Source organism: Dicentrarchus labrax, unplaced genomic scaffold (assembly GCF_905237075.1).
Source record: "Dicentrarchus labrax unplaced genomic scaffold, dlabrax2021, whole genome shotgun sequence".
In the NCBI taxonomy this organism is placed as follows: domain Eukaryota; kingdom Metazoa; phylum Chordata; class Actinopteri; family Moronidae; genus Dicentrarchus; species Dicentrarchus labrax.
Window position 1 is genome coordinate 10,180,580 of NW_026136722.1, and position 22,904 is coordinate 10,203,483.

The 22,904-nt window shown below is 40.5% G+C and overlaps 5 protein-coding genes across 11 annotated transcripts; 3 read left to right on the forward strand and 2 right to left on the reverse strand.

The window, feature by feature from the left end:
- Positions 1 to 150: 150 nt before the first annotated feature.
- LOC127356298 (tripartite motif-containing protein 16-like) lies at positions 151 to 6,056 on the reverse strand. 3 transcript variants are annotated; one of them, XM_051387931.1, is made up of 7 exons: positions 5,905 to 6,056; positions 5,429 to 5,819; positions 5,138 to 5,233; positions 4,794 to 5,027; positions 3,861 to 4,032; positions 3,327 to 3,401; positions 151 to 3,218 (listed from the first exon to the last, which is right to left on the reverse strand). In XM_051387931.1, exons 2-7 carry the CDS (start codon positions 5,702 to 5,704, stop codon positions 2,683 to 2,685), a joined length of 1,389 nt encoding a protein of 462 aa, XP_051243891.1. In that variant the 5' UTR covers positions 5,705 to 5,819; positions 5,905 to 6,056; the 3' UTR covers positions 151 to 2,682. The 3 variants fall into 3 exon arrangements, with proteins under 3 accessions (XP_051243891.1, XP_051243892.1, XP_051243890.1); XM_051387932.1 differs by having other exon boundaries at positions 5,429 to 5,816; positions 5,905 to 6,033; XM_051387930.1 differs by having other exon boundaries at positions 5,429 to 6,040.
- amn (amnion associated transmembrane protein) lies at positions 770 to 2,383 on the forward strand. The gene is given in 2 exon segments (XM_051387935.1): positions 770 to 1,471; positions 1,473 to 2,383. Coding segments are annotated over 2 exon segments (1,422 nt in total). The 3' UTR covers positions 2,193 to 2,383.
- A 136-nt stretch (positions 6,057 to 6,192) lies between the features above and the next one.
- On the reverse strand, positions 6,193 to 13,382 carry ush1ga (Usher syndrome 1Ga (autosomal recessive)). 3 transcript variants are annotated; one of them, XR_007881966.1, is made up of 5 exons: positions 13,041 to 13,382; positions 9,396 to 9,849; positions 8,211 to 9,010; positions 8,030 to 8,084; positions 6,193 to 7,861 (listed from the first exon to the last, which is right to left on the reverse strand). XR_007881966.1 is itself a non-coding variant. In XM_051387933.1 (4 exons), the coding sequence occupies exons 1-4, from the start codon at positions 13,202 to 13,204 to the stop codon at positions 8,081 to 8,083; spliced, it is 1,422 nt and encodes a 473-aa protein (XP_051243893.1). In that variant the 5' UTR covers positions 13,205 to 13,381; the 3' UTR covers positions 6,193 to 8,080. The 3 variants fall into 3 exon arrangements, 2 of the variants coding, with proteins under 2 accessions (XP_051243893.1, XP_051243894.1); XM_051387933.1 differs by having other exon boundaries at positions 6,193 to 8,084; positions 13,041 to 13,381; XM_051387934.1 differs by lacking the exons at positions 6,193 to 7,861; positions 8,030 to 8,084 and having other exon boundaries at positions 8,207 to 9,010.
- Positions 13,383 to 15,044: 1,662 nt separating this feature from the next.
- Positions 15,045 to 18,633, forward strand: LOC127356297 (proton channel OTOP2). Of its 3 annotated transcripts, none has more exons than XM_051387928.1 (7): positions 15,045 to 15,114; positions 15,619 to 15,989; positions 16,094 to 16,230; positions 16,319 to 16,377; positions 16,980 to 17,122; positions 17,208 to 18,058; positions 18,149 to 18,633. In XM_051387928.1, the coding sequence occupies exons 2-7, from the start codon at positions 15,620 to 15,622 to the stop codon at positions 18,317 to 18,319; spliced, it is 1,731 nt and encodes a 576-aa protein (XP_051243888.1). In that variant the 5' UTR covers positions 15,045 to 15,114; position 15,619; the 3' UTR covers positions 18,320 to 18,633. The 3 variants fall into 3 exon arrangements, with proteins under 3 accessions (XP_051243888.1, XP_051243889.1, XP_051243886.1); XM_051387929.1 differs by having other exon boundaries at positions 15,056 to 15,102; XM_051387926.1 differs by lacking the exon at positions 15,045 to 15,114 and having other exon boundaries at positions 15,489 to 15,989.
- A 609-nt stretch (positions 18,634 to 19,242) lies between these two features.
- zgc:112148 (uncharacterized protein LOC550424 homolog) lies at positions 19,243 to 22,624 on the forward strand. The gene is made up of 7 exons (XM_051387942.1): positions 19,243 to 19,316; positions 19,520 to 19,587; positions 20,367 to 20,511; positions 20,991 to 21,080; positions 21,484 to 21,609; positions 21,713 to 21,841; positions 21,937 to 22,624. The coding sequence occupies exons 1-7, from the start codon at positions 19,305 to 19,307 to the stop codon at positions 21,961 to 21,963; spliced, it is 597 nt and encodes a 198-aa protein (XP_051243902.1). The 5' UTR covers positions 19,243 to 19,304; the 3' UTR covers positions 21,964 to 22,624.
- The last annotated feature ends 280 nt before the right edge of the window (positions 22,625 to 22,904 follow it).

A 22,904-nucleotide genomic window follows, 5' to 3' on the forward strand; every position in this document is an offset into this window, starting at 1 on the left:
CGAGGGCGTGTGTGTATTTGTTGTAGCCCAGCCTGTTCCAAGAAGCAGGATTACGTCTAACTTGGAAATCCTTTTCTGAGTAAAACTCTGATCGTGACATGACACATTAAAAAAATAAATAAAACATCTAATAAATAACTTGATAACTGGTCCATACAAGATAGTGAATTTTAATATTTTATGACATTTTCTTCCTTTTAAGCATCTGTTTGTCACTGTACAAATTTAAATAATAGTTTGAGATTTTAACCATTAGTTTAGATATACAACAGTTCAAACTGAAAACCTCAGCAAATTTTCCAGGCTGACTCCAAAGTGCCTAAGGGGCAGAAAGGAGCTTAAAGTATGTCCAAAAGTTTTCCTTTTAAAAAAAATGTGTGAAATTTTAAGAATCTGTGAATATCATCATTTACTTAGATGAATTTACACTTTCAGTACCCTGCAGTTAGACTATTTGAAGTGATCTCTGTCATTTCATGATGGCTATAAAACACAGGAGAATGGAAGAAAGCCCACCAGATGAATACTGAACTTTAGAAAGTTCATAGAAATTTGACAAACTAAAAAAGAGGGAAAACCATAAAATAATAAAACTTGAAGCAGCTCTGTTATTGCAGATGTAAATCATTTACAGATCACCTGCTGGTGCGGGTTGATGTGGTTCAGAGCTCATCAACTTTACTGGGTAGCTGTGTGCACTCATGTGTTTGTCACAAGGTTGGAAACAAAGTTCACCTGATGCTCTCTCAGTCCATCACAATTATTCAGGATGCTGAAAACATCAGACGTGCTCCTTCTCTTCTGTCTTGTTGGGGCAGCGAATGCCCTGTACAAGCAGTGGATTCCTGACACCAACTATGAGAATAAGACCAACTGGGACAAAGAAGAAGTTCCGTGTGGCAATGACATAGTCAAGTTTTCAGCCCAGAGAAAAGTGTCTGTGTTTGTGGAGACCACGCATGCTGTGCAGGAGATGAAATTGCCAGTTGATGGAGAGTTCATCCTGAATTCAGGAGCTGGATTTTATGTCGTGGCCGGTCAAGATCCAGGATGTGGAGCAGGTGTCACAACCCAGTTCAAAGATTCAGAGTCTCTTCAGTGGTTCAACCCAGCTCTGTGGCAGGCGGCTGCAGCTCTCGATGACCTGCAGCGTGGAAACTTCCTGTTCTCAGTCCACGAGGAGAGCGTCCCGTGCCAGTATGATGATGTGGTTTTTAAAGCCCGCTCCTCTTTCAGGGTGGACACCAGCTCCAGTCAGTCTAGCATTCCTGTCAAATCTGTGTCTGTGCTGGGGAAGATGTTTGATAGCCAGCCTGAGTTCTCCCAGTATGTCAGCTCACGCTCGGGCCGACTGCAGTTTCACGGACCCTCTGCCGTCACTGTTGGGAAACCGGGCTGTGGGGATCCTTCTGGCTGTGACTGTGGGAATTCTGTAAACCATCAGCGGATCTGTGGCACTGTAAAATGTGCCCTCTCTGAGCTGTAAAAAGCCTCTCCTCCCTCTAGGACACTGCTGTGATGTTTGTGGTGCCATTGCCACTATCCATTATGCTGCTGCTTTTAACCTGCAATCTTACAGGCAACGAATCCATCACCTATTTCTTGTCCTGCCAAAATACAAATCCATTCAGCTGGGCATGTCTAAAGTCTTCAAGTCACAGCGGTTCATGGGGATCATCCCTTTTGGTACCTCACCTGAGATCCAGGTGGTTATCCTGGATGGAGAGAAGGGAAAACAGTCAGAAGCTTTGGCCCGGGACATTGTGAAGGATGCCCGATCTCATGGCTCTACCTTGGGGATCACTGGGGCAGAATTTGAAGCCTCCTCTGGGAGCAGCAGTGGTCAGTCTGGAGGCAGTGCTGGGATGGTGGTTGGAGTTGTGTTTGGTATTTTAATTATTATTGCGTTCATTATCATTATGGTTCTCTTGATTCATAAGGGGGTTGTTCAAATGCCATCACTGCCTCCGCTGCCATCTCTGAGCAGCTTGAAGAGACACAGTGATGTTGGAGAGCTTGGTGGTCCACTTGACCATGGCTATGATAATCCAATGTTCGACAAGCCCAGCTTGATGCCTGAAGTTCCTGGTCTGTATGTGACTGAAACAAATAATTCAATCTCCCTGACTCAGACAGGTGTACACTTCATAAATCCAGTTTATGACGAGAATGAAACTGATTTCAATGCATGAAGTTGACTGCAGTGAACGTAAGGTATGTTAATAATTTCCAATGTACCTTTGTATTAAACTGATGATTTTACAGACCTGTACTAAAGCTTTATCATTCAGCTACGTAAATAAACATATAAAGGTTCTGACAGACACTGAAGCTTTTAATAACCAAATGCACTTGTAAGAGAAATAAAGTACTCATTGGCAGACATTTGTGTACTTTTTTTCTTCATTCATATCACATTCAAGAGCAGTGAAGTTGCAATAAAGCTGCAGTAAATTCCAAACACACCTACTGCTGCACGGGTTTCTTTCGTCCATGCTGCACAGTTACCACTAGATGGTAGTAAATGTATCCTTCAATGACGTGTATGTGAAAAAAAAATCCTCCATACCATAACTTTCTGCACCTTGTTATGTAACCTCCATAAACATTTATAATGCACAGTTTTTTCTTTTACAAGCTCACAGTGAAGACAGACTTGTTGGTAAAACATGGGAAGATGCATCATTTTGCATCAACCAGAGAAACTACATTGTCCTTTTTTGACAGCCAGGCTGTAACATATAAGGGCTCTATGAAATCAGCAGTGTACTTGTGGAGCAGCCTCATAGGGCCGGTGACATCATAAAAAGACACAGAGCTTTGGTGAAAGTCAACATACAAGCCAACTCTTGTGATGTCAGTGACCTCCAAGGGCACCTCCACACCAGCGTGCCAGGCAAAGAAACCTCGGCTGTTCCTTCCCACGCACCAGGAAAAGTCGTTCCCACTGATGCAGCTGGTGCTCTGCTCCCCCTTACGGTCGATACTCTTGTACGTGAGTCCTACATGTGCACCTTCCCCACTCAGCTCAGCTTCAATATAGTGCCTCCCCAGGTAAAGGCTATCCGAGGTCATTGCCTGGCGCCAATATTCAAAGCGACTTGGGTGTTCTGGGTAGCTGTGCTGCCAGGGGCTGGTGTTGGTCAGCTTTCTGTTGTTCTCCATTACACGTAGGAAATGATGGGTGGTGTCTGGGTCAAAGGTCAAACTCCTTGTGTCTACAATACAGGGGAAATACCATTTGTGAATCGTTCATAAGCCAACTGAACAGGTGCGATTCGGCAAACAGAAAACACAGAATATCATATATTGAAAAGCGTATTTACATTTCAAAAAGTCCTCTCGCGTCTCAGGAACAGGCAGGGGTGAAGCTTGAGATTCTGACATCGGGGATTTAGTACCTAGTTTTTAATAGACATGAGGATTTATACAATATGCTGACATTTTGATAAATAGAGAGGTTTAAAAAATGGGGCTGAGCAATGAAACATAACAAGAATAGCAACGCTACAGCTAGTGGCTTTGTGAGGCTGTACCACAGCAGTGCAAACATGCTCACAATAACAATGCTAAGATGCTGATGTCAGGCAAGTATGATATTTACTATGGTCCCCATTTTAGCGTGTTAGCATGCTAACATTCACTTAGTGGTCATAATGCAAATATTCCTGACAATTTGTCCAATAGTTGTTGTGATAAATTGTTTGCATAAAAGCACAAATGTGAATCACTTGGTGGCACTAGAGGAAAAGGCAGGGGGGCACATTTGTCTGGGAACCATGAATTCACGGAAATTCATCTTTAAATATTTAGAATCTTTAAATATTTAGAATATTTTCTCCATAAAGAACCACACCCACCACTTTTCCAAATCAAGTTCAGTTTTTCCCTGTAGGAGGAGAGGATCAGGTCACACAGCTCTTGTGTAGCATCAGTCACTACTTGGACATAAGAGGTTAGATGATCCATACGGTTGATGTACACAGTAGGCAGACATACATCCGCCATGCCTTTCTTCCACTCTGAGTACTCCTGAAACAATCAAAACAAAATATATCAACTTGATGACATAAAATATTTTCTGAGGTAGAAAATTGAGATAATACTTGGATGTATCAGATCTTGCTGTGATCTTCCTGTGTGACAGTTACAGTTGACAATAATCAAAGGGTTCCTATGATATAGCTACTTACTACTTTTTCTTAAAAAGTATAAAAGGTAAATTAAAAATGTGAATGGTTTGACATCGAAAAACATATTTCGAGGAATACCTGGAACATGACATGATTAAAACTTTTTGCTTACAAATATATCGCAAGAAAACAAACCCACAGAGATTTTGCACATGCATTGTACTGCTGCACCCAACTTATTGTCTTATGTAAAAACACAGTTTCTGGTTGATTTTGGACAATACTGAACCCTTGGTGTTGACATCAAACAAGAAGACATGCGTTTCAGTATTTTGCACCACTTGGATTTCTGAGGATGTTTCTGTTGCAATTTTTGTGGGGTCATGTTGTATGATACCATATTAAAAGTGACATGTTGAGTATCAGGATGACGAAATAACATGCAACTCCTCTTCTCTGATCCAGAACTTTACAATGAAATGCCTTAATGCCTGCCGTGTGTGCACTGTCAACACACTGCGGCATCCAAAATAAACTTTGTCTCAGAGAACATCCTGTTCTAATCCTATTTCACATGAGACATCTGATCAAAATGAATGCACACCTGGGTAATAGCTCTACGTATTTAGCATTATCTTATATATTTCATATATTTTGTACCTGCAGGAAGTCAACATCAGACTTGCTCCTGGACAGTTTGTTCATATGAGCCAACGTTTTCATCAGCTCTGTTCTCCTCTGCTCCAGATGTGCCTGGATGCCCTCTGCCTGTTTGAGGGCCTGTCTCTGTTCTCCCTCCAGCACCTCCGCTGCCCCTTTTCTGGCCTCCTCTACGGCTGTCTGCAGCCTGGCAAACTGCTGTTCAATGATAACACAAACCTCCTGCACTGAAGACTGAGGAAAGAGAAAATATGCGTAATGAAATCAGAATGTTTAGACTGTTATGCATTTAATGAATGAACAAAAAAAAGTGTTATGGTTTAATACTTGTCTATGTAACATACCTTAATTAAATCATTGTTGCTCTGTAGCTTTCCAATAGCTTTCTCAGCTGCTGAGGCACTCTGACTGATCTCTTCTTGCTTCTTCTGCAACTTTGCCTACAAACGGTCACAACAAACACAGCTGCAACAGATGCTGCATCAGGTTTACACAGATCTAAGTTAATTTGCCCTTTAAAGATAATAAAGGGAAATAGTTTAAAGCAATAAAAATAACCAAAACAGAAATTAATTTCATAATATTAAATGCTCTTTGTTGAATAAATTGTACTATGTCTTGTGCTGTGTGGAGACCTCAATCTGTGTGCGTGCCTCCCCAACAGATGCAGTCATGTGCCCTTCATGCTCCTGATTCTCACAATCCAGACACACACAGCAGCCGTCCATCAGGCAGAAGCGTTCGAGAGGAAGTTGATGAACCTCGCAGGTCCGACAGTCGATGTCGTGGAGGGGATCCACCAGGCGGTGGTTTTGAAATTTGGTGTTCTCCAGATGGGGTCTGAGATGGGCCTCGCAGTAAGAAACAAGGCAGGTCAGGCAGGATTTTAGGGCCTTGCTGGGGCTGTCCATGCAGGAGTCACATAACACATCTTGTGGGAGCAGCGTGTCGATGGAAGGATCCCTTGGTTCCTCATTTACGTCTGTGTTGTGTTGACTCTCCTTCAAATTCTCCTCATTGTTACTGCTGAGAGTTGCCATATTTGAGAGTGTTCACCTTAAACCTGATTTGGTTTAAGTTTAGGCAGTCAGAAAGCCTACTGCGCACTTACCGTATGGTTGCCTTTTCTGAGACCCTCGGAGTGCATAAGGAAAGAATTGAAAACCACGCCTATGGCATCTTGTTCTCAGCCTGCTGAAGAATTCTCATTTTTCACCCCTCCCCTGTTTATCTTTGCTCTGTTTCCAACCTCACAAAGCTTAAGACCCAACAGATTACACAGATGAGGGGAGGAAATGACGAGTGTATTATGATCAAGCCAGGCAGGCCAATGAACATCCTCCTTTTCATTCTTTCTGAGTTAATGACCTGGCTTGTTTACTGACATTCTCTGGCAAGGTTGGGTTTAAAGGTTTATTTCAACAATAATAGTAATAACAAAACAATTTTTTATGGGTCCTGTCACCGATAAGGCAAATGAATCAATAAAAACAGTATCGTCTATGTAAATTATCATCAGTATAGCTTGTGGATGCTGTGTTGTGCTGCCTGTGTGGGAAAATGACAGTGTTTCCTTCTGATAACAACGTTATGTAAGAGGCATGGAGCTTCCAAAGGCACTTATCTACAGCACAACTTCCTGACTTCATGTCATGCTGTACAGGGGAAAGAATGACGCTTATGTTTTGTGAGGATTATCACAATTGCTGAAGATGGCAAAACAAGTATTTTCCGCTCTCTGCTTCTGTCTCACATACATACAGACACACACACACACCAAGGACTTGTTGGCAGAAATGGTGTCTTTATAAGCAGGTAATGACTGAGACAGGATATTCATTGATCTGTAAAAATTGTATAACAAAACATGATACACCAACAGTGCATATTAGTTACACTATGCATAAATACTGTAAGAACTCAATTAATTTACATATGTGGTACACTAATGAGTGAAAATGTATTTACTTTAAACTGGAGCTTTAAAAATACTGTGGCTGGATTTTCCCATCAATCTATATTTTTAACTATAGCTATAGTGTTTCTTAAAAAACACATTTAATTTGATATTTCATTGTTTAATTATAATCTAAATGTTGTTTCAAAGCCTTCTGCACACACCTTTACACGTATGTAATTCCGGTAGAAATGCCTAAATCCCCTTTTATTTAAAAAATATTAAGTTGAAGAAATTTCAGAATCAGCCCAAAGAAATTTTGTCATACGTGTATAATCACAGAGTGTAAAAATATGACAACATGCCCTCAGTGTCATGATTTATAAAGGCACATGGATACATCAGTTATGTAATTTACAGCATTAAAAACCTTTGTATTTTTTATCTAAAATCCACCTAAAATGTTACAAAGTTGACATAATAAACATCAATGTATGTGCCTGTGCAGCTGTACATTACTAAAAAAGATACTCAGTGTACAAACAGTTGGAAGACTGTCATATTGTCAAGACTGACTGAATGATATACAAAGCATATTATCTCCTAGTGCGGTCCTAGAGCTACAACATATTATATTGTGCATCATAAAATAATCTAAAGATACTGTGTTTTCACATAGTTTACAATACTACAGTAAATCAGAACAGTAAACTCAGTGAACAATTGGCCTGCATTGCCAGTTAGCCACACTTGGACTGACATGGCTTGCTGTCTGTAAACATGCACAAAGATGAAATATGAGTTAGGAAACAGTTCAGTGGCTCTGGGTGAAAATGTTGCTCAAAATGTTGCAATTGAACTGGTTAATAATAAAGTTGCAATTAAGTTCATGTCAAAGTTATTTATGACAAAAGACACTTTTAAGCAAATGCACAGGCACGAGCAATGCGGGCACATTAGGGTGGTAGGATTTACCCCACAGGGGCAAACACGTTCAGGGGACACAGACCCCACAATCGACTCTCTGTCAGATCTGCCACACGGCATACAATGACGCTGCACAGCACTGCACTCTGATAATTGTCTTTCAGTTTGTTAAACCATGCAGCGCAGGAGACTCCAACCAACGTACAGAGATATCTTCAAAGATCCTCCAGAGGTTAACAAGACACTGTAAAAGAATCCTGTTAGGAATTTATCTCACACTCATCTCTTCTTGCTTGACATATTCATCTTGACAGTGTCCTTTCTGCTTTGTTACCACTGAGGTACCAGGAGAGGTAAATCATTAAATCCCCCCTGTCCATACATGACATTCACTCCACAATGCTGCACTGACCTTTAAGGCTGGATGAGCACACAGCAGGAGGACCGTCCACAACAACTTTTATTATCTGCAGTACAGAATGAAGACAAGAGAAGACACTATGTTTGTAACTGAAGAGGATCTGCGCTGGAGTGAAATACCAAACAATATGCCCAAATACATTCCTGTATATCTTAAAAATGCCATCACTCACAGTTCTGTGTCCTCAATGCAGTCTGGGTCCTCTATGGTCTCCAGCCGTCTCTTACAGGCATCTAAGATCTTTTTCCTCGGTCCTAAGGGGATATGGATACTCTTAAGGTCATGATCAGAACACAGTAACAGTGCTTCAAGGTCGATCTTCTCCCTCTTGAAGATAGAGAAAAACTCGCTCATGCTCTGCGTAGCGAGGAAGACCTCCAGAGGGCTCGTGTCAGGCTCATCGTCGTCGTCCAGCCCTAATTCAACTTCCTCCCAGGGCAGCTCCTCCACGTTCCTCTCCTGCAGGCTCCGTGCACTACCGATGCTGTCTTCATCTAGACTCGGGTACTGCTGCAACCTGCTGCGTAAACGCACATTATTGCCTGACCGGCCCACACTGGCCTCATCTCGACTGCCGAGGTCAAACATCCCCCCACTCACATAGTTCCTCCTAAAGACCATGGTGCCCAGACCAGGCCGGTTGAACAGGGAGTCATGTCCTGAGTCAGTGCTGATCTCAGAATAGTCCACATCAGGCCCATGGAGGTCCGGCTCGCTCATGGCACGTGAAATGGCATCGTAATTGTCTCTGGGGAACATGTCACGAACATTGCGGCGGCCACGGTGGTCCTTGGGGTTGACATAAGTCCCCTGTTTGACAAACATGACATCGTTGCCCAGCTGAAGTCCAGAGAGGGAGCGAACACTCTTCCTCCCATCCTCGTAGATTTTAAAGGTCCCATCTCCTTGTTTCCTCTTCTCCAGCTTCTTCTGAATCTTTGTCTTCCCTCGGTTTGTGGCATGGAGAGTAGCCTAATGAGACATGAATAATACAGCAATTAGACACAATCACAAATGAAAGGATTAGATTTTCCAAACACTACTAGTGACCATTTTTTAAAATCTTTGATATAGATTCATGTATTTTTTGATACTTTTCACTTAGACACAGGTTTCGGTTCATGTCACTGTAAAACCTTTAGCCATGCTAGCAGGCTTGGGATGGCAATATTCAGTTGATCCACACTGAAATATCTCAACAACTACTGGATGGATTGCCATCAAATTTGGGATAGGAAATTCATTGACCCCAGAAGATGAATTGTAACAACCTCACAAACAATCTTCAATCTATGGAACCATGCAAAAATGCAAAACACAAATAAACTTTAAAAATAGACAAATCAAAACTCCTGACCTGAGAATATGGCACACTGACGGTGGCTGCATTTAGGTTGCGCAGCTTGTGGCTAAGAGAGCTGCTGGTGTAACTGGAGAAACTCATGACGTCTGATGCAGAAGCCTCAGAAGCATCCTTATGAAACTTCCTCTCCATGCGTTTGTGGTGTTTCTTCTGCATCTTCACGCATTCTTTGATACGCCGCTCAGCATCGCGAAACGCCCGGTCCTTCAGCTTACTGACCAGTTTTGGGTTTAGGGATGTCTGCTTGGCGGCGATTGAATCCAGGTAGCGGACGCAATCCATGTGATTCTTTGTGGCAGCCATGTCCAACGGGGTGTGGTAGTCGTTGTCCAGGCACCATATGTTGGCACCGAAAGACACCAGGAAGAAAAGGCAGTTGTGGTGACCATTGGCAGCTGCCAGGTGGAGCGGCGTGTTCCCCCATATGTCACACTTGTCGGGGTTTCCTCTGCAGGTCATAATAAAGATGTTAGATAAAACCTTTATACTCAGAGATCTTGTATCAGATTTAATGAATAAATATTTTAATTCCTAGTTCAGACTGGTAGAAAGATTATGGATACAGGTTGCCTCCTTGGTGTTGCATGTAGATGACTCACTCATGAGTAAGCATGTGCTTTTTTGATTATGTTTTCAGCACTGACCTCCCATCCGTGTGTTGTTAATGGGGCCTTATTTAATAATTTACAGTCTAAACACCAAATTGCTCTTTCAGAAAACCAACCATGGATCTTCTGTAAGCCACACATTTTTTAAAAGCTTTGACCAACTGGCAAATAGGATGGTTCGATTAAAATGACGCAGATGATGATTTACTATCACGCAAGGGCCATAACTAACAACATAAGCAACATTTACCCTTGGCTGACAGTCCACGACCTTAGGGTTACCTCTGTGTGTACTGCACTGTTGCTGTTGGTTTGTAATATGACCACAGGCTTGCCAGCACCACTGCTACACTACCTGTATCCAGTTTCAGGGGAGGCCGAATAGGTAGCGCCTGACTCAAAAAGCACCATTGTGAATGGCTGGTGATGTCACACTGAATTCCTCAAGTCAAAACATACAGTATTACAGCTGCTTGGACGATGTGGAGGACAGATGTGTCTGAAGCTTTCTTACTTTTCTCTCCCGTCATAAGCCTGGTATGCAAATCTAGTTCATTATTAAAATTTTGTTCAAAATAGTATTATGTTAAGAATCTTAAAGTTAATTGATAATGTTAAAAGGAAAACAGGATTTATTCATGATATACAGCTTGTTTGTAGCCACCACAGCTAAATGTGGGTTAAACAATTTCAGCTTAAAGTTCCTGCATTTATTTTTCTTCAGTTTAGAGCACTCTGGTTGATGTCACACCCCCCAAAATTTACATGCTTACTGAACTGTCTTGTGTCTTGTCTTGTGTCTTCCAATGTAGCCACGTACAGACTGCCAGATATTTGATACGATGGATGTGATGCCGCTGTCGAAGTGCAAATGTATTATTGATGGATTGCGTTGTAAGGTTTTCTCAGGGAATGTGTGTCAGATCTGCCAGACCCAACCTGGGCAGCGATTAGCAAAGTCCCACTCTGATTTCAGCCCCCTGTCTCTTTTTGTCTGGACAGGATTGGGTTTAAACTGTCAGAAAGAAAAAGGATCAAGGGTTCATAGAGTTCAAATATAAGGGAATGGGTTGTCATCAGTCTGCATGATGGACGGTATGTGGCAAACAGCCCAGAAAGCGACGATAAAACAATGATCAAACAAAGGAATTATGTACAATGTTAAAAAATGAATGTCAGAAGATAGAAATTAGCTATGTTCAGTTTTTATTTTGAGATGAAATATTTATCACTTTCAGATTATATAATATGTTTGCTGTACAGAGAACATCTAACATGATAGCTTTATCCGTCATAATTTATGTCTGTCCCAGTAAAATGCAGACCGCAGCGCTGATAGGTCTGCCCACTTATCCCTCCCCTGTTCTTTATCACATTATGGGCTGTTTACGTCTTCACCTACTATGACAGCTTGATGTTACTGCAGGCCGTCCTGTGCAATATACTTGCCAAATATAGCACTGCATGGCATCTTTCCCATGAAATTGTCAAACATGTATTAAACTTCTCTTCATTATATCCCCCGGTCTCACGACTTTGGCGCCTCTGTGAAACATTATGGCAGCTATTAATGTTTAATTTTAGTATCTCACTGTCAATCAGGAGTTTATATTTTCTGCTATCAATAGAGGAATACTATGTCCTTGGCAGCTGAATGCCTCCAGAGCACTGTTTGAACTTATTCTGTGGGAAATAGTGAACGTAGTATTAACATGTAGGACTGGAAGGCTTCCTTGCATCACTGCCTGTGCATTTTAAGAAAACAGCAATAATAAATGTCCTCAACATTTCCTCAATTCTGCATTCCAAAAACTAAACACTGATGAATGGTGCTGTCTCGCGTTTACAGTAAGTATCTGACAAACTTTACTCAATTGAGCAGATTCATAATGGGCCCATTTTTCTGGCTGACAAGCAAACCAGGTCAGCCAGAAAACATGAAGAATGGGTTGTTGCGTGTGTCCCTGTCCCAGCTGTCCATGAATACCAATCACATTTGTTCACTTTGCAGAAGAAAGAACAGCATTTATACCACACTGCAGCCTCCTAAAATGATACTAGCCACTGTTAATTAGAGAAATAATGTTCCTTTTCCTGCGATAATATAATGAAAACAGTAATTAATTAGGTAATGAACTAACAAACTATCAGAAAAATACAATAAATTGCTTCCTTTTACAAAATGGTTCATGATTTAGGAATTGTACAGTACGTCTTTGAAATCTTTTCTAGGGGCCAACTCCAACTCTTCCCATGTATAGGTGCTTTCAGAAGAGGTGCCCCTGTTATCAGCTGAACTTGTCATCATGTTAAATGAGTCTCACCTGGCTTTGAAAATGACAGTTTTATGGTGTTTGGCTTTCAGATGATGCTATTTAAGTTTCAAAGTTAGAACAACCTTTAGTGAATGTTTAATCAGTCCAAAACTCCATGTGATCCAAATATGTAAAATATATTGTGCAAATAATAATAAACCCTAAAAAAATGGATATGGGTGTGTATTGGGCTGCACATCATGTGGGCTTATTTTTTATTGCAGAAATATTTCAGTGTCTAGTCCAACATGGGGATTAGTGGGGAACCAAATGGCAACAAAAAAGGTAATTTGGTTAAAAGTGCTCTTAGCCAGGAGCAAAGTCTTAGGAGGGCCTGACCTGTCCTCTGGGCATATCAAAACTCAAATACTGCACTGTGTAGCCTACAGGCTGACCTACATTGTGTGGTATAGTGGTGTATTGTTACTTAAGTAACTGGACTAGTGTGGTTCAACTGCAAGAAATACCTTTAAGTAGTTCAAATATTTAAATATTATTTTATTACTTCTAATTTCTTTCTTTGGCAATGTGATGATTACCTTATTATGTCACTGACAGGGGTTTGGGATAACAGGGAGACTAGTAAAACAGTTCACTTTTGCTCTAAAAATGTTTTTCTGACCAAAGAAAGATATTTGAGGGAATTGCATGGCCGTCTATCCAGTATTGCGCACAGTCGCTAATAAGTCATATTGCAGCCAGTGCTTTCTACCCACCCTCTCGACACGATCAGCCGCAGAGCCTCCAGGTTGCCGTGATAAGCAGCCCATAAAGTCGGTGTCATGCCATCCTCATCCGGAGCATTGAGATCCTTCCGAGTCGCCTCCTTCAGCAGGTCCAGGTAGCCGTCCCGGGCCGCCTTGTGGTACCTGTCATTCATGGTGCAGAATTAAAACACCCTGCTCGACTCCATTTCGTTTCAGCAACACCACCCACACCACCACCATCATCGTCGTCAAGCGGCGATGTAGCGGGATCAAGACGGACTGACAACTTTACCCCGCCGTTCCCCCCACAGCCAGTCGCTCCTGATCAGCGAGGAGCGACAGGCAGAGCGCGTCGGTGGTATCCAGGGACGCCACGATGCGAACCGTGTGGGTAACAGTGCTCCCGGTGGCTGAGGTGGTCCAACACAGACCGGGGACCCTGCTCTGGTCTCCAAACAACAAACCAACTTGAAAGTAGACAAACCCCAAGTCCCATATCTGAATGTAAACAACTGATCAGGTACTTTTATTTAATAATGTGTGTGACTTTGACACTGTGGATCCCCCCACCTGATGAGTCTAGGGCTCTCGGTAATGACTTTAACAAGACACACTCCAGTTGCTAGTTTATTAGGTACACCCTGCTAAAAAGTATTTCAATCTGATACAATGCTGCAGTGAATCCCCATAACTCTTCCCTAGAACAGTTTGAACAAAGACTGAACATTATAACCTTCATGAAGGTAGGTTTTATTGATTGATTGATAGACCACATCAGTTTTAGCAAGGTGTACTCAATAAACTGCCAGCTGAGTGTAGTTTAATCATGCATGTCATCTACCCTTTATGGCTGCAGGCACTGCAAGAGACCGAAAGCAACTCACGCAACCTCAGTTAAGCTGACCCCGTCCAATATTCAAATCTTTATGTTATTAAATCTAAAAACATTTTTGCAGCTTTTACTTTATTCTGTCAAACTCATTCATCATACAGGAATAAAGTGAAGACAAAATCACCCACTGCACTACAAGTTGGATGGCTGTATGATCTTTAGCAGGAAATTATGAGTACAGACATTCGAGAATACAAGTATTATTAATGCAACTGACACACAGGGAAATAATCAGAGTCACTCTTGTCATAGTTTTTCCACTTTCTTATGAATAGACCATTGTTCTCACTTTCAGCTTTTCGTCTGCTGGTAGGATGTAGGCTATTAAGAAACTTGATTGCAGACAAAGACAGATGCCGTGAAGTTTTACAAGAAACCAGCCACACCCTGATGAAAAGGCTATAAATTAGCTTAAGTACTGATCTAAAATAAGAATAGCTGCAGCAGCGACTCAGACACTGAAGTTCTCAGACACTCTACCCAATTGAAACTTCCATAACAATAGGCACAGATAGTGGCCAAGCTTTTCATTTACTACACCTTCAGGCATTTTGCAGAGACAAGTTACAGACACACATCTCTTCACTAAGCAATGAATAGAATTTAAAAGCTTAAAGTATTCCCTCCGAGCATTAAGGCAAAAAGATAGGCGAGTCATGAATGCTACGCCTATTCAGAGAATTTTGATGATGTTTAGATTGTGAGGCGTAGCTGCGTGTGGTCAGCTGCTGCAAAAAAGGGGATCAAGTTGAACAAGACAAAGACAACATAGCCTTTAATAAATACAATGATTTATAAAAATGAAAAAGTTTGGATAATTAATTTCACAGGCAGTTGTGTTGTTGTCTTTAACATTTATTTTGTGCATGCTGTCAAAACTTTTACAACAAAAGACTGGTCTTAAAAATGTATTGTATAATATCAAAAAAATTGCTGCTGATCAAAAAAGGAACCAGTTTCTTGTATTTTGGAACTCGTGAGAAAAAGTTTTTCCTGGAAACATCTTTTGAACTTTACATGATTATTTTGTGCAAAACACGCTGTGTTTGGTAATAATATGGTGTTGTTCATAACAGATTTATGACATTTATGACTCTTTGTACAGTAAACCGCTGTGTTTTTGAAGGGATATAAAAGCCACGATGGCTCAGACTGCTTCTCAGGATCACACTACATCAGGTAGGCTTACAGGTATCCTGAAACCGTTTCTCCATTTTTATAAGGTTGCTGCTTTGTCTGGTTGTCATACGAGTTCAACTTTGGTAATCTATTAAACTAAAGCTATTTTCGCATTTTTATGTGGTTGTGATTTTATCTGAGATGGAGAGGATTAGATGACTTCCCTCAAGAAAATAGAACAGCTAATCCATGTAAACATGTTTGTGGATTCTCACTCAATACAGTGCTGTAGGAGAAATTAAATCCCAATTGTTAATTTGAAGCTGCTCTTTTGTGCAGCACCAACAGGGTGACAATTATGCTGATTTTGGGCCCCATGGAAAAGTTTCACTAGGGCGGGATCTGTCTTTAAAGGGAGCAGAGGAGTGGGTGTAGCGGTTAAACCTGTAATGTCCCATATGGAACCAGATCCAGCGAGCAACTCATTTGTGAATAGATTTTAGAAAGAGAGAGAGAAGCCATGTGTTTGAACACTGGCAACTGCTGTTTGAATGACAATCCCTGTGAACCATGTAGGATGACGGCCAAAGACAGGGAGACAGAGGAGGCCCACCTGTCCAACAACATCAGTGCGACGGATCAAGCGGGGAGCCCATGTGAACCCAACCTGAAGACCTGTTCCAGTGGAGTCGTGAAGGAGCGGGGTCGAAACTGGGGATGGATGCTGTCTGGGATCATCTGTGTCAACATTCTGATCCTGGGCTGTGCCCTCGTCAGTGGCAGTGCCTACAACAATGTGAGCATCAGCACCCCTGACCTGCAGATTTTCCTCATCATCCTCCTTCTCCTCACCTCCATCTGGATGGTTTATTACACCGTCTACACGGCCAGGAAAGAAAATGCTGTTGAATACAAGGATGGCCACGCTGGACCAATATGGCTCAGGGGTGAGTAATTGTTGCACTTGCTTTAGAATTATTCTTTTTCTATTTACAGAGCAATTTAAAAAAATCTGATTTGTCTCCTGTTCTAAATGTTCTTGCTCCTTCAGGAGGACTGGTGCTGTTTGGATTCCTCAGTGTTATCATGGACATTTTCAAGATAGCCAGCTATGTGGGCTACCTCCACTGTGATTCTGCTGTTAAGGTTGCATTCCCTGTGGTGCAACTTATTTTCATACTTGTGCAGGTAAAAATGGCAATTATAAAGACAGAAGAAATGTATTCAAGATTTTATCATTGCACCATACTAATAAAACTGTGAAATCAATTTGCAGACATACTTTTTGTGCGTCCACTCCAAGGATTGTGTGCAGATACAAAGGAACGTTTCACGGTAAGTGATTGATGGCTTTCCTTCCTTTTTTTTTTATTTACTCACTGTCTTTGTAAACATACCCGCTCCCTGAGGTTATGAATTCTTCTGATACTTCTCCTTTAACTTTAAAATTGACAGCTGAAAGTAGTTTTATACTAAAGTTGCTGTTGCCACAGTACTGGTGTTTCATTGCCAAAATCAGACATGTATCTTCATTTGCAGACTTATTATTATATTAGGTAAGCTGTAGAACTGTTGATTGCTTGCTGAACTGTTGGGTTGATAAAATGTAAAAAAAGAAAAAAATGGTGAAAAGGGTATTATCACAATTTACCAGAGCCTAAGGTTTACTATCATAAAATAGTAAGGTCCGTGTAAGGCTTATCAGTTACATTTTTACGTGGAAAATATAATCAAAAAGCATTAATACACCAGTTGGAACCAGATTAAGTAAGTAAGGCTATAAATACATGGTGGGTACTGATTTTAAATGTCTATGTGTCTATTGAGTATAAATATGACATTAAAACCTGCCATTATGGGACAGGTAGAGCAGATCATTATGTTTTTTTGCCTATGATCCTCATTTCCTGTTGCTTCCCTCTTGTCTTTGTATTTAGCTGTGGGTTTATGCTCACCCTCTCTACAAATCTAGTCCTGTGGATGACCGCGGTCACTGAGGAGTCCCTTCACCAAACAACAGTTCCCGACTATCCGAGCAACATTACTAAAATGTCTGGGCGAAGCATCTACATCAATAAAGGTAATTAAAGCAGATGAAGCAATCAAAGTTGATATAGCGATCTATGGAACATCACAACTTAACATTGCCCTGTCATGTCTTACAGTGGGTTATGGAGACGATAAGTGCATGTGCAGCCACACGTCATGTAGCATGTTCAAGGAGGCCTACTACTACTTGTACCCCTTCAACATCGAGTACAGTCTCTTCGCCTCTGCCATGGCCTACGTCTTGTGGAAAAATGTCGGTAGAATAGTAGATGAACACAGCCACCACAACATCAAATTCCATCTGAAAGATGTATTTGTGGGCCCTTTGACCGGAGTCCTCTTAGTGGTGGCAGGCCTGGCAACCTTCATCGTATATGAAATGGAAATGAAAAATGACGACAGCGATGATGACAAGCAAGACAGAGCATTGATGATGCACTTTGTCATGAATATAGTAATAGTGACTATGATGTCCGTGTCTACTGTGATCGGCTGTGCCATCTACAAGGTGGACCACAGGGAGCATGTATCAGACAAAAACCCCACACGCAGTCTGGACGTAGGGCTGCTGGTGGGAGCTTCACTGGGACAGTTTATCATCAGCTATTTTACTATTGTAGCCATGGTTGCAACTGGAGCCCAAGGCCACCTAAATAGACTCAACCTGACCTGGGCTATCCTGATGGTGATCCAACTTGCCCTGCAGAACTTTTTCATCATAGAAGGTCTACACCGGGAGCCCTTCCACGAGGTGCAACCGGTTGTCACCGTGGTAGCAAATCCATATGTGCTGCAGCCAACCAAATCACTGAACAGTCTTGAAGAATCAGACATGGACACAAAGCCCAGTCCAGTATTTACAGTAGACAGCCTGTACGGCCAGGCAGTTGAGCACAAACACAAATTGTTGTGGAAGAGACGGGTGTTGAAGGAGGTCTGTTCCTTTCTGCTGCTGGGCAACATCATAGTGAGTACCATTCTCCCTCACAATCTCAAATTCATTGTTTTAAAGCTCACCAAATACTCTAACCTGTTCTCTTGTTTCTTTCTTTGACAGCTGTGGATTATGCCAGCCTTCGGTGCTCGCCCACAGTTTGACCACCACAGTGAAACTGAATTCTACAAATTCAACATGTGGGCTGCTGTTGTGAATGTTGGACTTCCTTTTGGCATCTTTTACCGCATGCATTCAGTCGCCAGTCTCTTTGAGGTTTTTCTGACGTCATAGTGCTGCAAGAGCATACGATGTGTATGCCCAACTATTTTGACATTATAAAGCTGTTTTGTACAAATTGTAGTTTGTTTTCATGATGCTTTGTTGTCTCTCTATATATTTGTAAGGTAGATATTGACTGACAATTCCCCTCTCCTCAGTGTCCCTCATAGCCTGAATATGTGACAATGTAAATGTATTCAAAATGTTATTGTTAGGAGTTACAAAGCAGCCAATCTTGTGTGACTTGTTTTATGTTTAAGCCTCTGTATGCACAAAATAAAGGCAAGCAATGCAATAAGCTGAGTAAAAAAGAATGAGTAATTATGTATCTGATTCTTCTTGTTCTTGTTCTTCTTCTTATTATTAAATTAGTACTAGTCACAGTTTTAGTAGTTGAGTCAATGCAAAAACTATAGGCTAGTAAAAAAACAGCTGGGCTACATCTAGCTAGCATCAACTTTAAAGTTAGCTAGTGTGAACTAATATTCAGAGCTCAAACCATTAGTCGATTGATTAATTAGTCAATAGTCAAGTTATTTTTTAAGTAAACCTATACTACTACTACTATTCTTGATTTATATGTTTTCTTTCTCCAATCTGGGCTTTAGGAAATTATAATGGTATATATATTTTTTTAATTATATGACATTTAGACCAAATGATTAATTATTTTAAATTGATAAATAAATCAGTGGCTTCATATATATTGAAAATAATTGTCAGTTGAACCCTAAATGTCTTTTTTTTTTTTTTACTTTGGGTAAACTAATAACTAATTTAAAGAATAACAAAATGAAATAAATGCTTTACCAAAGCCTTTGAAATAAAAGCATTTATCCACATTGAAACAATCACATGCGACATAAACTGCTTTTTATTTTGGCTGAATATGAAACCTTTGAGTCAGGCAAAGTTAAGGCCAGACTTACCTGAGGTCCTTAGCACACGGTTTTGTTTACAACCACGTCACCAGGAAATACATCCCCGAAGTGTCAAAATGCGGAGACAGGTAATCGATCTCAAAATCGATTTAGCGATTACTTAGGGTCAGTATTTGCGTGAGTGTAGTGTAGCTCGTCTCAATCGATAGTTAATCCATAATATTCACGACTTTTCAGGTTTGAATGTGAAACTAAACGGCGGAAACAGACAATGTGCGTCCAGAATTAGCCTTAGTCTGAAACCTGCTAATGATCTGTCTAACGTTTTCAGGAATCACAAGATGCTCCTCTTTTTGGCGAAGATGACGATAACATCAGGCCGAAAATGTCAAAAATCCGGTGAGAATGCCATTTTTCCAAGGCAGTGGTGGAATGTGAACTCTCTGCACTTCTACTTTACCTGAGTCTTTTCTGAGTTACTTTACAAATGAAGATTTTTGCACACAAGAGTTTAAACAAAATGATGTTTACATGTCATAAATGAAACTACCCAACAATACAAGTACAGCTCAAAGGATGAGTTGATTCATTGATTTAGTCAATGTATTTGTAAGAATTTAGAATTTTGTACTAGTGGTGGGCCATTTATATTAGTGCACGAGTAGCCTAATAATGATAAAATGAGTTCATATATAATAGTATATATACTCTAAGTACATGTTCCTGGTTATACTTTCATATTACATATAAGACATTTTACTTAAGTAAAGGATCTGAATTAGAGACTGACTAATCAGTCCGATTATCTAACATTTTGAGATAATCTGCTTCGGCCGATGTCTGTGTTCACAAAGCCGATAAACAAAAAATGTCAGCAGACACATCAGCAGGCAGCGCTGTCAGTGTGGCTGCTGTGGAACGATGTTACTTTTGGGAAGGTAGTGAAAAAGTTTGAGCCCTGTACTGTAACCCTCATGCATCCTGCTGTAAACGTTTTGCCTACATTTCCTGTATTAATAGAATAGAATTATACATGACTTTATTTTATTCTCTAAATATTGGCAGCGGCAAATTCAAACACCCATATCGGTCGACCACTAATCTGAATACTCCCCCTGCCACTTCTTCAATGAGGCTGTCCATTGTGACTAAATGTTTTATGACAATCTGTGTTTCAGACATCCGCTGGCTTCATTCTTCCATCTCTTCTTCCGAGCAAGTGCCATCTTGGTCTACTTACTGAGTGACATCGTCAGCGGGCGTTTCATTGCCTGCATGGTGACCATCATCCTCCTGCTGTCATGTGACTTCTGGACCGTCAAGGTGAGGAGGTCAGGATGTGTTTAACCAGTTATCCGGTGTCATGCTTCAATTGTATAGGTAACGCCTTGTTTGTGTTACGTGTAGGGCTGCAACTAATGATTATTTTCATCATCAGTTAATGAACATATAGTTTTCTTGATTAATCATTCAGTTTATAAAATGTCAAAAAACTGTGAAAAGTTCCCCTTTTTGCTTGTCTTTTCTTAACCACATTTCAAACTACAAATCTACAATCATATGATTAAGAAAAAGCATAAAATTCTCACATAAATGTTGAAAAATTAGTAAAATGATTAATTGATTATTGAGATTGTAACTCTAGTTTTGGTATTCATTTGTTTGATTTTGTTTTAATTTTTTGTCTTTGCATGTCCATGTTGCTTGTTAGACTGAATATGTGCATTATGTTGTTCATGTTAAAATCTAATCCCATTACCAGGCTTTCATTTACAAATAGATTCCCTGTTTTTTCCTCCCAGAATGTATCGGGCAGATTGCTGGTGGGCCTTCGGTGGTGGAATCAAGTGGATGAAGATGGAAAGAGCCACTGGGTGTTTGAGTCAAGGAAGGTAAGCAGAAGCCTGTCAGGTAGATCCTTTTGCACTATGCTAAACTCGTCACTCTTCCTTTTCACAATTAAATGTGACCCTGGTTTTCTGGAAAGTAAACACCAGACATATTCAAAGTAACAAGGCGATGGCATTCCAGAAAATATTGTGCATCTACAATTTCATATATTAACTACACCTTGAAGCCTTTTTTGAAGTGTCATTGTAACATTTGCTTAGCCTCTTTATGGTGTAATGTAGCTGCATGACCTTTTGCACAATTGAAGATAATGTAACAGCTGCATTGTCCTCTGTTAGAAATATCATACAGCACAATGGGGACATCGGATGTGAATTTCCAAATAGTTTTTTTTTTTTTTGGATGAATAGCATGAAAGAAAATCTTGTTTACTTTTCCTAACAGACACACAGTCTGAACACGACATCCAGTGCAGAGTCACGGATCTTCTGGCTCGGACTCGTCGTGTGCCCCGTCTTCTGGGTTATTTTTGTCTTCAGTACCATCTTCACTTTCAAGATTAAATGGCTGGTCAGTGCAGTGTTCTTGGAAAAGCATGTCAGTTGAATTCTATGTATAATTAGCTTCTTATTGTTTGCTCATTCCTCTTTGTGATTTTTTTTGTACCCTGCAGGCTGTAGTCATCATGGGCCTGGTTTTACAATCGGCTAACCTGTATGGCTATGTCAGATGCAAGGTGGGTGGGGAGTCCAACCTGAAAAACATGGCGAAGAACTACCTCAGTGTCCAGATATTTAAACAGGTGTGTGAAAATGAATCATACCTCCCTCCTTCCTTAGTTGTTTGTCTTAAACATGATGCATTAACTTTTTTTTTTTTTTTTTTTTTTCACTAAAGGCCATGAAGAAAACAGAGGAGCCTTGAAGTTAACGCTGGATGGACACATTATGTTTATTTGCTTCCTGTTGCTCTTTTCTGAGCGTATATGGGTTTTGTAATGTAAAGGTTTGGGTAAAACTTTGTATGTCCTGTTTCCTCAAAATTCACTGACTTAAGAATTCTGACTTTTCTAATAACTCAAATAAAATACTATGTAGTTGCTTTTGGGAATACATTTTATACAGTTGTTTTGGCAATGCAGGTAATTGTATTATATTTTCATTGATGTGAGGTGATCTTGAAATTAAATGTGTATGTGTAATTATGATCAAACCCTTGCTGGTAAACTGAGTTCACCACAAGACTGTCACAGTTGCCAATAGGCCAATGCCAATGTATCTTACCCAGGAGTTAAAGAAGGTAATGTTAAAATGCCTGATTCCTGATGGGATTTGTATTAAGACAGTGCCCTAAATTCAGGGCAGTTTTGTTGTAAAAATGAAAGCATTAAATGTTTTTCAGATGCAGCTTGAGTTTGAGCCGCTTCTGTGACATTTAACAACACAGCCCTGCAGTCTGCATATGAATGTACTCTATACTGATGTGAAGAGGGCATTTGGAGATAATTTGGAGAATATATGTGTTACCTTATTGTGCCTACTGTTTAAACCTGGATTGTGGACATTAAAGTTATACTACTGCTTTATGTATGTTGTTTAAATCAAAATTGTTATGTTATAAATGACACTGAAGGACGTGGTAGGGTAAAGTGCAAGTTTATTAAGTTGAACATGTTTTTATAGAAGGGCTACTTGGGTGTGGTTTTATACAAAAACTGTTCCTTTACTCAGGACTTATCTGGGAAATTGATCAACAATAAACTTGAGATCATGTTATCTAAACATAGTGTACTGTACTGTAAATACGAACAGTGTAACAAAGGAGTGTTATCAGGGGGTTTCATAGGATATTATAAGTGTCACAAT